The sequence below is a fragment of the Penicillium diatomitis genome (genome assembly GCF_028827545.1).
Source record: "Penicillium diatomitis strain IBT 30728 chromosome Unknown utg000002l_segment0_segment0, whole genome shotgun sequence".
NCBI classification, from domain to species: domain Eukaryota; kingdom Fungi; phylum Ascomycota; class Eurotiomycetes; order Eurotiales; family Aspergillaceae; genus Penicillium; species Penicillium diatomitis.
The window spans coordinates 2,174,844-2,189,198 of record NW_026623174.1 but is presented as its reverse complement, the minus strand read 5'-3'; the positions used below and the strand labels follow the sequence as shown (position 1 = coordinate 2,189,198).

General features: G+C 52.2%; 5 protein-coding genes across 5 annotated transcripts; 3 read left to right on the top strand and 2 right to left on the bottom strand.

Annotated features, from left to right (window-relative positions):
• Positions 1–49: 49 nt before the first annotated feature.
• On the top strand, positions 50–3,952 carry N7539_001863 (uncharacterized protein; the record flags this gene model as incomplete). The annotated part of the gene is made up of 5 exons (XM_056931466.1): positions 50–1,208; positions 1,302–1,549; positions 1,613–3,239; positions 3,299–3,400; positions 3,462–3,952. 5 exons carry the CDS (start codon positions 50–52, stop codon positions 3,950–3,952), a joined length of 3,627 nt encoding a protein of 1,208 aa, XP_056793497.1.
• An 853-nt stretch (positions 3,953–4,805) lies between these two features.
• N7539_001862 (putative eukaryotic translation initiation factor eIF-2C4) lies at positions 4,806–8,009 on the bottom strand (the record flags this gene model as incomplete). Its single annotated transcript, XM_056931465.1, has 5 exons — positions 4,806–6,875; positions 6,946–7,133; positions 7,189–7,436; positions 7,491–7,639; positions 7,722–8,009. The coding sequence occupies 5 exons, from the start codon at positions 8,007–8,009 to the stop codon at positions 4,806–4,808; spliced, it is 2,943 nt and encodes a 980-aa protein (XP_056793496.1).
• A 467-nt stretch (positions 8,010–8,476) lies between these two features.
• On the top strand, positions 8,477–8,761 carry N7539_001861 (uncharacterized protein; the record flags this gene model as incomplete). Its single annotated transcript, XM_056931464.1, has 1 exon — positions 8,477–8,761. One exon carries the CDS (start codon positions 8,477–8,479, stop codon positions 8,759–8,761), a length of 285 nt encoding a protein of 94 aa, XP_056793495.1.
• A 267-nt stretch (positions 8,762–9,028) lies between these two features.
• Positions 9,029–12,524, bottom strand: rna14 (cleavage polyadenylation factor subunit RNA14; the record flags this gene model as incomplete). The annotated part of the gene is made up of 5 exons (XM_056931463.1): positions 9,029–9,051; positions 9,239–9,922; positions 9,980–10,988; positions 11,051–11,482; positions 11,544–12,524. 5 exons carry the CDS (start codon positions 12,522–12,524, stop codon positions 9,029–9,031), a joined length of 3,129 nt encoding a protein of 1,042 aa, XP_056793494.1.
• Positions 12,525–13,164: 640 nt separating this feature from the next.
• asf1 (nucleosome assembly factor ASF1) lies at positions 13,165–14,216 on the top strand (the record flags this gene model as incomplete). The annotated part of the gene is made up of 4 exons (XM_056931462.1): positions 13,165–13,273; positions 13,342–13,381; positions 13,452–13,760; positions 13,841–14,216. 4 exons carry the CDS (start codon positions 13,165–13,167, stop codon positions 14,214–14,216), a joined length of 834 nt encoding a protein of 277 aa, XP_056793493.1.
• Positions 14,217–14,355: the final 139 nt, after the last annotated feature.

The window sequence follows — 14,355 nt, the reverse complement described above, 5'->3', positions numbered from 1 at the left end:
CCTGCTGCCCTTAGATTGCTGCAATTGCAGTTGTCCAAAGCTCGACAGCATGACCATGGCGGCCCAAAGATCAGCGAATCCAACAACGTCAAACTCAAACGGCGATGCGCGAGGACCTTCGCAGACCTCGACCGCCGGAAACATGCTCACACCAAACACCACCACCAATGTGAATCGCAAGAAGCAAAAACGGCGACAGAAGCAAGCTGCTCGCCTTGCAGCGGAGGCCCCCGAGGCTCGATTCATGGACCAACCGACGGATCAACTGCACAACCACCATACCCATAACGAGGACGCCGAGCAGGGTGCACCCGGCTCCCTAGACTTCAACGGCGAGGACCATGACCTTGGCGACGGTAATGGGGAGGTGGAGAATCAATACGATCTCGATGGACCTTTTACATCGAACAACGTGGCGGACCACCATCCTGACCAACATGAGCACAAGCCAAAAAAGAAGAAGAACAAGAAGGGCCGGTCTGGCTCACATGCTCACCCCGATGGCAGCTCCACACCTCTCTCTACGCCCTCGGCGACCTATTCCCACTCGCACCAGCATCTCCATTCGCATTCGCATTCGCACTCCCACTCCCACTCCCACTCCCACTCCCACTCCCACTCATTGCCCTATGGCCATCGCTTCCCAGCGCGGTCGAGCAAAGAGAATAGCATCTGGAATCAATCGTCGCTGGAAGAGCGGGAGAATATTCGTACATTTTGGTTCGAATTAGGAGAGGAAGAGCGTCGTCAACTCGTCAAGGTGGAGAAGGATGCGGTGTTGAAGAAAATGAAGGAACAACAAAAGCATTCCTGCAGTTGCACCGTATGTGGCCGAAAGCGGACCGCAATCGAGGAAGAGCTGGAGGTGCTGTACGATGCGTACTATGAGGAATTGGAACAATACGCCAACAATAACCAGGGCTCCTTTGACGAGGGCGCTCCAATCATTCCACCACCTCGGCTGTATCAGCCTCCACTTCGATCGCCCGGTCAACATACTCGTACACACGGTCAATATCATCCTTCACGCGGCCGAGTCCAAGAACTGCCGGAGGATGAGGATGAGGATTATGAAGATGAATACGACGAGGACGAAGAGGAGGATGAGGATGACGACGAGCTGTACAGCGACGAGGAGTACGAGGATGACGAAGCACGCGCAGCCCGCGCTGACTTTTTTGCCTTTGGAAACAGCTTAACAGTGAAAGGTAGGTCACGCATTTTTTCCTCTTTTGGGTCTGCCCTTTGTCCGGTTTCTCGAGGAGAGCAAAGCAAAATTAACCACGTCCTTGTGTCGGTAGATGGCATTCTAACGGTGGCCGATGATCTTCTCAAAAACGACGGGAAACACTTCATCGACATGATGGAACAACTGGCTGAACGCCGTATGCAGAGAGAAGAAGACACCCAGTACAACATTGCTGCAGCTCATCAATCTTTTCACGCTGGTCACAACCATGGTCCGCTCGACGACGAAGAATACGACGACGAAGAAGAAGACGATGATTATGATAGCCAAGAAGAGGAGGAGTTCGACGAGGACGAGATGGTTCGTGGAACACTGTGGAAACGTCGAGACTGAGATATGATTCATACTGACATCCATAATCAGGATGCGATGACCGAAGAGCAGCGAATGCAGGAAGGTCGACGGATGTTCCAGATTTTCGCGGCACGGATGTTCGAGCAACGAGTGATGACGGCGTATCGAGAAAAGGTGGCCGAGCAACGACAAAAGCAGCTAATAGAGGAGCTGTTGGAGGAGGAGAATCGTAACGAACAGCGTAATGCGAAGAAGGCCCGTGAAGCGCAGAAAAAGAAGGACAAGAAACGTCTGCAGAAACAGGCCAAAGAGGAAGAAAAGGCCCGCCGCGAGGCAGAGAAGGCCGCGGAGGAGGCTGCAGCGAAGGCAGCTCATGAGAAGAAGCTCGAGGAGCAGCGAATCAAGCGCGAGGAGCAGCGCAAGAAGCGTGAGGCCGAGCGCAAAGCGCAAGAGGATGAGCGTGCGCGGAAGGAAGCCGAGAAGCAGCGCCGAGCTAGAGAAGAGCGTGAAAGACAGGCCGAAGCGGAGCGAAAACAGCGTGAGCAGAAAGAGGAGAAAAGGAGGCGTGATGAAGCTAAGCGCAAGGAGAAGGAAGAGCGTGACAAGAAAGCCAAGGAAGAGAACGAGCGCAAGTCAAGAGACCTACCAACTGACCGAGATCGTGAGATCGCTGTGCGCGCAGAGCATGCAGCCAAACCGTACATGCAAACTAGGCCTCTTTCGCACGTGGGGTCAATTCCTCTGTCCTCGGCGCTTCAGACGCAGGCTATGCCAAACTCCTCCTCAACACACTACTCCGTGGCTAGTCCCATGGCTCCCAAATCCGCCACACCAAGCAGGCCTCGGCCATCGTCTCAGCAAGATTCTCATTCTTCGTCTCCCCATTCGCAGACGACAAATTCAGAGTCCCCTTTTCAGCCGTCGATCTCTCCACGGTCTCTGGCACAGTCGCAGTCGCAGTCCATCATGTCAGGCCACACCCGCCCCGTGCAGCAACCTCAACCTCCCCTGCACCATCCTCAACCTTCTGCTCCGCTATCGCCTCTTGGCCGCAGCAATCCTCCTGGCTTTTCCAGCCTTGGCGCTCTACCTGGGAACCCTCCTGGTCTTCCTGGCATGGGTGGGCGGCCCCTTCATGCTCCGGAGATGCCGTTGTATTCCCCGAATTTGGCTGCAATGAGTCCTCTTCGAGGATTTGGTAGCTCTGGAAGCATCCCTCCGCCTCCTGGCATCAGTGGAATACGCTCAACACCAGCAGGACCGGCATTCCCATTCACTGAGAACGGCCATGGAATGTCCTTCACGAGTCAACAAGGTCTTACTGGATCGTTCGCGATGCCGCAACCTGGATTGCAACAGACTCAGACCATGCAGTTGTCGGCCTCGTTCGAACGGCCACCCCTCGAACCCGGCCCCAATCCCTACCCGGTCGTCTGGCAGAACGCCATCAACCGTCCTCCAAGTGTTAATCAAGATCAGCCTCGACGTCCCCGTGGTCACGCTCACATTCACCACCGATCCCGCCGTGACATTGACGATTTGAGCACCCAGCTTGGCAGCAGTGCTTTGCTGGACGACACGGACATTCCCTTTTCATCCAATCTGTCTCAATCGCTTCCCGGCGCTGCTGCTCCCGGTTCTTTCGCATCGCCCGCCAGAGCCAGCTTTCAAGGGTCTTTGTTCACAGAACCTCTTGGTAAGAACAGCAGTGCTATTGTGCGCTGGCAAATGAGTACTGACTCACGCTTTCTATAGGATCTCAGCACATTCCATTTGCAGGCGGCTCAAGTTGGGCTGCTCCGGCGCCTTTCGGAGGGTCCGGGTTCCCCGCCGCCTCTACCTGGGGAGCTACAACTGGTAAGCCGACCTTCAAACGTGCAGAATGAATTGCTGTGAGTCTTGACTAACGAAGCTACAGGAAGCGGTTGGTCGCATAACGCCTTTGCCTCGAGTGCTCATCATCGACCACACACGTCCCGCCCGGTCACCGTTCGTCTGCTAGCGATCCAGGCTTGCAAGTATTTGAACACGCTGAGCCCTCGTGTCGGATCGGACGGTTACCATGATGTAAATCTCGTCCTCGACCAGGCTGAGCGGCTGCGGGCGCCCAGCGAGCCCACGATCACACTCGACGAAATGCTGGAGATCTGTGATACGGAAGGTAATTCACAGAACGGCGGCGGATCTTTCTTGATCAAGAATGGGGAGACAGGCCAGCTTGTCAAATTTGAGCCTGACACGAACAGCACCAGTGGTGGACATCGAGGCAGCATTGTTCCCGGTGACATCGGTAGCCCAGTCCCTACGCACAGCCATCCTGCTGTCTTCGGCGGCTTTGGTGCTCATGCGCCTCCGGTCTCACGACAATACTCTTCTCCTGCCGCTGGACGATTTGGCACAACCTCCTGATCTCACTCATCGGCACGTTCACAATTTCCACTGGGGCTTGCTTAACGACTGTGGTCCAGGGTCAGATGACTTTGGCAGTTCTTCTAACTTCTTCAACGTCTTCACTATTCTAACTACCCCCTGTTCACGTTTCTATTCTGGTCCGAAGCGTCATGAATTAACGTCTCATCATGCACGTTTCGAGTTATCTTGCTCTGATTTCTTTTCACTCTATTCATTGATATGGGGTTCGACGTTTCGCGTCCAAGTCAGCTTTGGATCTTGGACCCCCGGCATATTAGGTTTGGTTTATCATGTACGGTATGATATGTTTGTTTTTGGCCTATTCTGCATGATATAGCGATATCCGTGGACCTCGGGACAATCTCCCGCTCCTTCATCGTTCTTGATTCAATTGCACGATCGAAGGTTTCTTCGTCCTTCCAACCAAGAATTTCTTCTTACTATTAGACCGAGATCACTACTTTGAATGCGGCAACAGGGGCTCGAATTCATTCGTCCTTGTCGGCCTCGTACAGTCTCTTCTCGCCTAGTAGATTGAACAGACGATTTTGATCAACTTAGAAATATGTTTCAGGCTGATTTCCTAGGAGATTATCTAGGCCCTGCCAATTCAACGGTGAATCTTCTGGGAAATGTAGCCAGCAATTTGCTCCACGGCCATCTCTGTAGCTGCGCTTGAAAGCAAGAGCACTCAGATTACAACATACATGGAGAAACACCTCAATCCACAAAAGAGAAGCAAATTTGAGTCCGGAAGTCTTACAAAGAGAGAAGAGAACTTGACTCGGAAGCCATTCTGCAGGAGTCAAAACGTTCTTTCTGCCATTGGTGCTTGACCTCGAAAAGGTCTCTAAACGTACCACATGCCCAGAGGCAGATGATTGTCATTGCTGTCATCAATGGGCAGCAATGGGATATGGGCGCGGTTGGACTCTGTTGGGTTCGCCTGCATGGCCTCTGGCATACCACGACTCACCTTGACACCGCGTCCGTACTGGGCTGGCTTGCCCTTGAGCGTCACATTCTCGTGATGACGAGCGCGGACCGAGATCAAGTGGGCGTAGTAGATTGCCGGATGCACGGAGACAGAAGTAGTTGAACGGACGTATTGATAACATTGCTCGTAGATCATGTTGACCAAATGATTCGGTTCATGCTTGACTTCGTCCAGAAGGATAGTGTAATGAACCGGGCGAGCGGTACCCTGTAGAGCGATATGTGAGTAGAGGAAGAAGTCCCAGCCGTGAGGGCTAGTAACTTCGCGGTCAATCAAGGTGCCGGGAAGAGGATTGCCGTTTTTATCAGAGTCAGTAGGCCTTGTTGAGGCGGGGAACGCTCGAATGTGGTGACGCTTGTTAGCGATGATCACGCACACTTTGCCTTGCCATTCCTTGCCCGCGGCTTTGGACATGGTGGTACGGATCGCTTTCACTTCGACCTTGAGGACTTCACTGCACTCTGTCTCGGAGACACCGTCGCGGAAGTAGTAGATGATTGCGGGTGGGCTCTTCTTTCCAACCGTCCGGATCCATTCCTTAAAGAAAGGCAAAAGGATCGTTCGAATATTCGACTCGGCGATGATCTCCTTGCGGATACCGTTCACCTCGCGCCCGCCCCAGTAGCCAATTCCTTGCAGGTCCTTGGACACGGACATTGCTGCCAGAGAGGGGGTCCATACGCCCATCATTGGGTGGGTGACGTCCGCTCCGATGATCATGGAACTGGGACCCAGACCGGCTCCGCCAGACACTGATCGAGCATGTGCCGTGACACCTCCCAGCTTGGCATTGATCTTCATCGCAACATTGGAATGAAGTTGGGGCTTCCCTCCGTTGCGACATCTTTCAGCTTGGAGGACCTGGGAAGGCACCCCATAGCGACAGTCACAGGACTTCTTGAGGCGAGCATATTGAGCAACATCCTGGCTGCCAGTGATCATGATGATCAGCTGCGGAGGTTGGTTGTATGCACTTTTGGCTGTATCGTGCAATTTGGTCACCGAGGTTCCAATATCGTCGGTCATCAGAAGCGACACTGGAGGATTGCGAACAGTACCGCCATGCTGTTTGAACGACTTGACGAAGTTCATTTGCCATTCATCAATGAGTCGCTGATCAAAGCCACGTCTATCATTCGGATAGTAGCCAATCGCCCAGCAAGTCAGGGGCTTCGTGTGAGGCTTGTAAAACCTTTTGCCCCGGAGATCCCACCGGCCACTGATGCCGGGATTGTGTCGTGAGTTTCCAAACTGGATTTCAGGACTAGGGAGAAGTCGCGCCTTGGTCCTCAGCAGGCTTTTCCCAATCTCCAGGCCGTAGAGCCGAAGATTTGGATCATTTTCATGGGCAAAGATGCTTTTGCAGCTTTTGATGTGCTCCACTCTGTCTCTCGGCTTTTGAGCAGTGTATTTAATCATGAGCGCAGTCATTCGAGCACTGAGCTTTCTGTTGTACCGTTGTAGCCCTTTGAGGGTCAGCAGCTCAGGGGGATAGACGACCTCGCGATCTTGCATCTCCACCAGGAGCATGTCTGGATATTCGAGCTGTACGTTGTATCTCGATCGAAAGTACTCCTGCACGCTCATGTTTGTGACTGCCCCGGTGGCCCTGTCTTTGATGTCAAGCATGTGATTTCTGGCGTTGGATGGCAGCAACTTCCGAATCTTGAAGACCCGATTAGGGTTGGGACATCCCTTGAATTCGGGATTGACCAAGAGCCCTGAGATCATCTTTCCCAGTTCCACATGATCCCCGGAGGACTCATAAAAATCGGTCTTGATTCGAGGCCTGTGGATAGGCATGCATCTCTTGACAAGATCGTCTACGTGAGAGATATTGAGGAGTCCTCTCATCACTCCCATCAAGCCAATTCGCGAAAAGAATACGCCATACGCAGTGTCCAGATTGAGCATCAGTCCCCGCTAATATGCAATTTTGATCAGTAAACAAGCAAGAAAGCCAATAGCATCTCCGAGAGTTGAAAATACTGACCGGACAAGCTCGAATGGTTTGAAAAGCCCCGCGATAGACCGTTGCAGATTGTGGCAACTGACAATGGAACTGATGGGCGATTTTTGCAAGCTCCGGACCCATGTCTTGAATGTTCTCAAAGAAGTATGAGCGCTTGTGCTCAAAGAACCTCGATTGGGGACCATGCCGAATCAGATGGTCGAGGAAAGCTGTTGGCAAGACTTAGCCTCCTACAACGAGTCAATAGATCTTGAAGATTCTTACTGAATGATTGGATGACCAGCTCATCGAATCCTCTTTTCTTGTTGAGCCATTCTTCAATCACTTTGAGCATAAGCATGTGCTTTGGAATGACCCGCAACTGAACCTCCGACAGCAGTGTAAGAAATTCACGAGAGTGCGGATTCTTGGCCTCTAGCCCGCCGATTCTTTTAGGCCCTTCATAATGCCGAAAAGGTGGGTCGAGGGAAATCTTTTCGCGAATGCCTCCAGCTTCGAGTTTATGCAAAGACCTGCGTATTGTGATGAACACTAGAGATCCCGGTTCAGGAATCAGCAAGACTCACCAAACGATATGTGCCCCATCGTGAATTGCGTCGGGGAGCAATCTCTGCCGTTCCTTGCTTTCTCTGAAGCATCTTCGCATGAGCTTCTGATCGAGTGTGGGAAGGAGTCTCTTGTCCTCCTGAGCCTGGATCTCCGCAATCACTTGAAGCTGAAGTGGTCTCAGTAAGTGACAGCCAGAATGACCCGCAGTAGGTTCGAAGGACGAGGTCCTTTCAGAGGCATGTGCTCACCTCATACATATAGACAGGCTTGGTTGGATGCTTTTGGATTGCATAGCCGTTTACGGTAAGTTCGATCTCTTTACCGGATGTGCTGTACTTGCTCGACTTTTGGTTGTTGACCTCAGGCAGAGGAACCACCACGCAGTTCTTGTAGGTATCAACCTCGGCCAAGGAGCTCTCTTTGATGTCTGTGACTGTGGCTTTATCCACCTCGCGACTGAGATCCTCAACGCTGGTGGCTTTGGTTTCGGTGTCAGAGGCATCGCCCGTCTGACTAGTCACTTGAGAGCTGCTCATATTGGTCTGTGTCCAGCTCCCAGCTTTTATCCGGATAAGGCGTGCACAATTTTGGTCAATTGATGAATGCTCTAGACCACATCAATGTAAGCGGAAGTCGACCCATTCTCCGTTGATACAGAAGCCAGCAGACCATAGTACATCAAGGCCAGTGCATACTCAATCTCCGAAGGGGAAATGGATGTTGTTACGAGGATACACATATCGATGAGTGAGGTTTTGTGCGCAGTTCGCAGAAGAGCTAGCAAAGCTACATACCTGAGCCTGCTGTGCTAATGACTTGGCGTCTCGCGCCTTTCAATGTGGTCGATAAATAGTCAATACTACAAACAAAAACCGCACAGCTCCTGACGGACGTGGATAGTCCAGCAAATGAATTTCGGAGACGCTGCCCGTGGAGAGTGACGAGAAAGGAAGAAGCACGAGATCTGGGACTGCTTCCACAAAATATATACTCTCCACCTATGATGACGGAGAATCCCTTCAATCATGAGCTTTCAGAGGAATCTACCGAGCGATTATCAGAAGGGCAAATACCGCTTGTTACTGCGTGCCAAGAAGATCAATGGCCCATGGATGCTGACAACTTGATTGTCGGATATGTTGTCTCAAGTCGCAGTCCTCAATTGACGTCCGGCATGTCAGTGTGTAAGTCTGAACACCTGATCATTGAACGACGGGCCATTTGGGTCGAGACGGCGCTGCGAGGTCAAAGTGTGGATCCTACATTCACATCTTGCAAGATGACTTGATTTTGCGAGAAACGTGGCGAGTTATTTTCCTAAAGAACGGAGGAAAATTTAAAGGTTCAGATTGCGCACTGTTCGCTGAAAACTTATGGTAGGGAATGCAACAACCACCATCCCTGTTGGAAGTTATGATGAACTGTGAAGATCAGGAGCACATTTCATGGAACATCGATGCCCAGGGAAAAAAACCAGTCCAAGCCAACCCACGCCAGTAGATGCAAAGGAGTATCGCAAGATCAAAGAAGACATCCAGCCACCTTCGGGAGGCAATTAGGGAAAAGCACGTTCAGATCCTATAAGGTGTAGTCAGAAGAAAGCATGTGTGGAAACCTCGCCAAAAGGAGAAGTCGCTTGGAAAGTCGTGCCGATTTCATCAAGGCATTAGCGATAGGCTCCTGTATGTTCCGACTTTGGTCAGCATATTGACAATGATGCATTGTCTGGTCCAACCACCAGATATTGGGCTTGCCTGTAACTCACCACCGTACTGACTTGCGACATTGGCTGGGAGCGGAATATGTGCAGTGCTCGCAGGAATATCAACGTGTCGAAGAAGCTCGACCATCTTCTCAGGTAGGAGGCGGGAGATATTGTAGGATGAAGCAGGTGGGATAATGCTGAGTAAATGCACCACATCTCGCGGAAGGGGAGCGGGAGACCCTTGAGGCTTGTACGACGAAGTGTTTTGTCCATTCAATTGAGTGACACGCTTTTGCATACCAATCTGTCGGTTTTGCCCGCCTCTGAGGGGAGAATCTGCACGGGCAAATTTACGTGGTCGGTCGGAGTCATATTCCTTATCATCCCCAGGATAGGCTCGTTTCGGTGAATCCAAAGGTCCTTCCTGGTAGGGCGCAGGCGTTGCTCGATACTCAGAAGCAATTGGTTGATGCTTTGTTTTGGGGCGAGTCTGCGAGGATGAGAGAATGTGGCGAACTGTCATGGGATTGAAGGTCGATGTGGTGAACCGGTGTGAAAATTGCTCCAAAGAAGGATCCTCGGGGTAGAGCTCACGCATACGACTTTCCAGGCTGATCACCTGGCCCAAATCGCCATAGCGTGACTCGTATTCGTGGAGGAAAGCGAAAATTGGCTTCGCCTTGTGTGCATTTTCGGGAGTAGCGGCTAATCTGCGAACGGTGGTCTCAAAGACAGCACGGGCGTCTGGCATCAAAAATTAGCAACAGTGTCTAGACTGAACAAGTCAGCAATTGCGCTTACTGATAACGTCATTGATGTCGATCAGATGTTTCAGGTATTCCAAGGCAAAGTTCTCATCTTCAGGGAAGAGCTTCGCGCCTCGCTCGAAAATCTTAGTAGCGGCGGGATCTTTGTAGCAATGATACTCCATGAGAGCACTGGCGATGTACACGTCACTAGTGATCCGGCCTCGCTTTCGAGCTTCGGCGAAGACTTGTCGGGAGCCCGCAAGTTCACCCGGCTTGCCCTTGCCCTGAAGGCGGCGCATTGCTCGCATGAGCGCAATCCATGCATAGGAGATTGTCTTTGACAACAGATTGATCTGAATTGAATGAGCCTTTCGCACAGCATCAATCTGCGCTTGCTTCGCGGCTTCACGCTCCTTCGCTTCGCTTGAGACGGCATCGTCATCGTCGTCGTCATCTTGCACACCTCGGCCGCCAGTAATATCCTGGCCAAATGCCTCCTCAATTCGCGTCACGTCCTGAGACTCACGGTTACGTGCTTTGTTCAACAGGTCGTAGAGAGAATCAAGAAGCTTGTCATAGGGCTCTCGAACCTTTGCCGCTCGCTTGGAAGAATCTTGCTCTGAATCCGAGATAACCTCGAGCCGATCGGCCATCTTGAAAGCGAGGAGGCAACTTTCAGGGTTCGCCTCCATGCCTTGCTTCAACATGTCGTGGCCCTCGTTGTCCATTGCATTCAAAAAGCAGAACTCCGCGGCGTCGAACCACATTTCCGGCACAAATCGCAACGCCATGAGGGCCTGCTTATAGACATAGAGAACGCGACTCTTGTAAGCAGGGGCATCATCATCCTTGAGCACTAAGGGATCCTCTTTCTCCCAAGCAATCCAGCGCTTCCAAATGTCAACTTGCTGAGCAAATTCGACATCGCCTTCGGAACCAGGAACGGGAGGCAACCGGGGCAGGGATGTTCGGATCAGGTCGCGCGTGAAGTTTTGCAGCTCAGTGTATGAACTACGAGCAGTCATGTATGACGGGGATTGCTCCTGTAGGAATTTGCGACCCTAGAGAGGTAAGTTAGTTCTTGAGATGTCGCCATGAAATACATGCACACTGGCAGACATACCGTGACCTTGTTGAGGCCCATCTCGAATTGGTCATATTCTTTCCAGAGGGTGTTTACTGCCTGTGTGGGCACACAGAGTGCTTTGTGATAGGCTTTGCGGAGGAGGTCCATCTTTTGCTGGTCCTGCCAGCCCGAGCCTCCTACCGTGCCCGGACCCGATCGAATAAATTCCACGTAGTCAGTCCAGATATTGCCGCTGTCCTTATCCATCCCAACGTATTGAATGGCCAGATCGTAAGCCGAAGAAATGGTCTTTCTTGCCTGCCCTGAAGTATCTGTGCTCAAGGGGTTACGACGACGGACATAGTCCAAGTAGACTGACCACAGCTGGACATTGGGAATAGTGAGCAGTGTTCGGTTGAAGATCTGCTCAAGCCGGAAGAGCTCGTTGAGTTCCGACTCCATAACAGCGTATGCGACCCATTGATCCGCCTGTCCAATCTTGTAAGTAACCTGGGCTCAAAATCATGACGAACGTCACGCTTGAACTTACTGCCATTGGGAATTCTTTCAGGAACCGCTCGTAGACCTCTCGTGCGCTGTCCAATCGATTACGAGCCTTGTGCTCTGCAATCAACTCCAGCCAGGCAGAGATATCTCCCTTGGGGTCCTCGTCAACGCGGTCCTGCAAGATGCCAACCCGGTCATGTGCCATGCGACCCTTTGCCGTGGAAGGAGAGTCGGGCACAGGGGTCTCAGCAGTACTGTTGTTCATGTTTGGGTCTTGTGTCACTGTCCACTGCTGGGAAGCCGAAGCAGAAGGATCCGGAGTGGAAAGGGGAGCAGGAGAATAAGAGCTAGTGGCACCATCTAGACCAGACACAGAATGCTGCACTGAGTGCGAAGAAGCATCGGGGGAAGTGGTATGATTTTGATTTTCTGAACTTGAATCTTCAGACATGATCATAGGCATGGCATTGGAATCATCCATCCCGAGCACAGCTGGAGGCTCATAGTCTGCTTCTTCTCCATCTTCTTCCTGCTCTTCTTGATTGTATCCGTCCTGCGTTTCAACCTCGGGCTCGTCCTCTTCCTCGTCATCGACATCAAATCCCCCGATTGTGCGAACTTGAGGCTGCCCGGGACCTCCTGCGGAGGCGCTTGATTGAGGATTTTGTGTCTCGTCTTGAGGCGTGTTTTCAGCTACCTCCAGCGCATCTGAGGTACTCGCGACGTCTCCACTCGCCTCGTTCGATGTCACACTCGATTTGATGTCGTCGTGTTCAGCTTCGGGTTCCTGTTGGTCAGCTTCATTGGCGTGGTGTGGTGGCGGCTGAGGAGTCTCTGTGAGATCTGAAGTCTGTTCAGGCTCAGAGCTTGGGTATTCCTCGTCACCAAATGTCCTGGAGGGGTCGTATTCTTCCTCCTCATCCATATCATCACCAGCAAGCTCCTCCGGGTCTGTGGAGACAGTCAACTCTATCTCAGTAGCTTGCGCCTGAGGGTGCGATTTCATCTCCTGATGGTCCGCCATAGCTGGCGATTTCTTGCGTTCTTTCCTGCGCGAAGGAACGCGGCGGGATAAACTCTGTGAAAGAGGCGTAGCTGGTGCTGCAAATCGCGATCGTCGAGGAGCCACGGATGAATGTAGGGGGGTCTTTGATCTTCGGATATTGAAACACACAACGCTATCCTAATGAAGCTCAGGAGGCGTCGAGAAAAAAGTAAGCGGGTAATGATGCCAGAGAAGCGAAGTTGAAGGAAGCTAATCACTATGCATCTGTGAAACCAGCTCACTCGGAGGCTCCTCCGAGACTGCAGAGGAACCAAGCCGTTCCAGACTGCAGATCACGTGGGCGGTCAGCGCGCAAGGGACGCGCTCTCCCCCTCCCTTCGCGTTGGGCGGGCTGTTTTGCACCGATCCTCGTTGCCGGTGCTTTTTATATTAGAGACCGTCTCTTCTGCCGTGAGCCCCTCGCCCGTTGCTTCTGGCATTCCTTGCGGTGAGACTGCCGTTGTTTATTTTCCCTTTCCTCTCATAGCGTGGCCCACGCTTTTAAAGATCTCTTCTGTCCATAAATCCTTCCTTTTCCTTCCTTTTTCACCGACACTTGACTTCAATTCACTTCCGCACATATTCGCATCTCTTGGACTCCATTCAGTACTAGCCCACCATGTCGGTCGTGTCGCTGCTGGGAGTCAAAATTCTCAACAATCCCGCTCCTTTCACGGCATCATACCAATTTGAGATCACATTTGAATGCTTGGAGCAGCTCCAAAAAGGTAAGATAGCCCTTATGGGAGTGCAAGCCCTCTCAACTTGACCGGTTCTAACTTGCATATGCCTTCAGACCTTGAGTGGAAATTAACCTACGTTGGATCTGCCACTTCGTATGTCCACCCGCTTCACTGTGCTGCTGTGCCCCTCACTGAGTATTTGGACCTAAATCTTTGATTCTAGCTCTGAATATGATCAGGAACTCGACTCCCTCCTGGTCGGCCCCATTCCCGTCGGCGTGAACAAGTTCATCTTTGAGGCTGATGCCCCCGACTTGCAACGAATTCCTTCCTCCGAAATTCTGGGTGTCACCGTCATCCTCTTGACCTGCAGCTATGATGGACGAGAGTTTGTTCGGGTGGGCTACTACGTGAACAACGAATACGACTCGGAAGAGCTGGCTGCTGAGCCTCCTGCCAAGCCCGTGATCGAGCGCATCCGCCGCAATGTTCTCGCCGAGAAGCCTCGTGTTACTCGCTTCGCCATCAAATGGTACGATCTGTGTTTTTTATTCCGTGACCAATTGATCGTTCTATTGCACACTGCACAGACACTAACTAGCATCATAACAGGGATTCTGAGGAGTCTGCCCCTGCCGAATATCCTCCTGATCAGCCCGAGGCCGACCGCCTTGATGACGACAGCAACACCTACGGTGCCGAGGAGGCTGAGCTCGAGGCCGCCCTTGTGAAGGAGCTTGAAGAGGCCAACAAACAGGGCGAGGATCAGGAGATGGAGGGTGGTGAAGCCACCGCCGGTAATGACGACGACGATGTCTCTGATGCCGAGAGCGAGGATCTCGAGGAGGAGAGTGATGATGATGATGACGACCTCGACGATGAGGAAGCTGGCGAGGGTGACGAGGATGTTGAGATGGGGGATGACGCGGAACAAAAGGACGACTCGGGCAAGCCTCACCAGGCTCAGCCTGAGGTGATGGTGCACTAGTCGTGTGCGCATCTTGTCCCCATACACCAAGCTGGTTGTCCTCTCCTCATCCCTCCTCCCTCTTACTCTCACAGCCACGTCGTGCCTTTCTCCTCTGTCCCCATATCCCTGACGACCAGTCCAACGCTACGCTTATGAC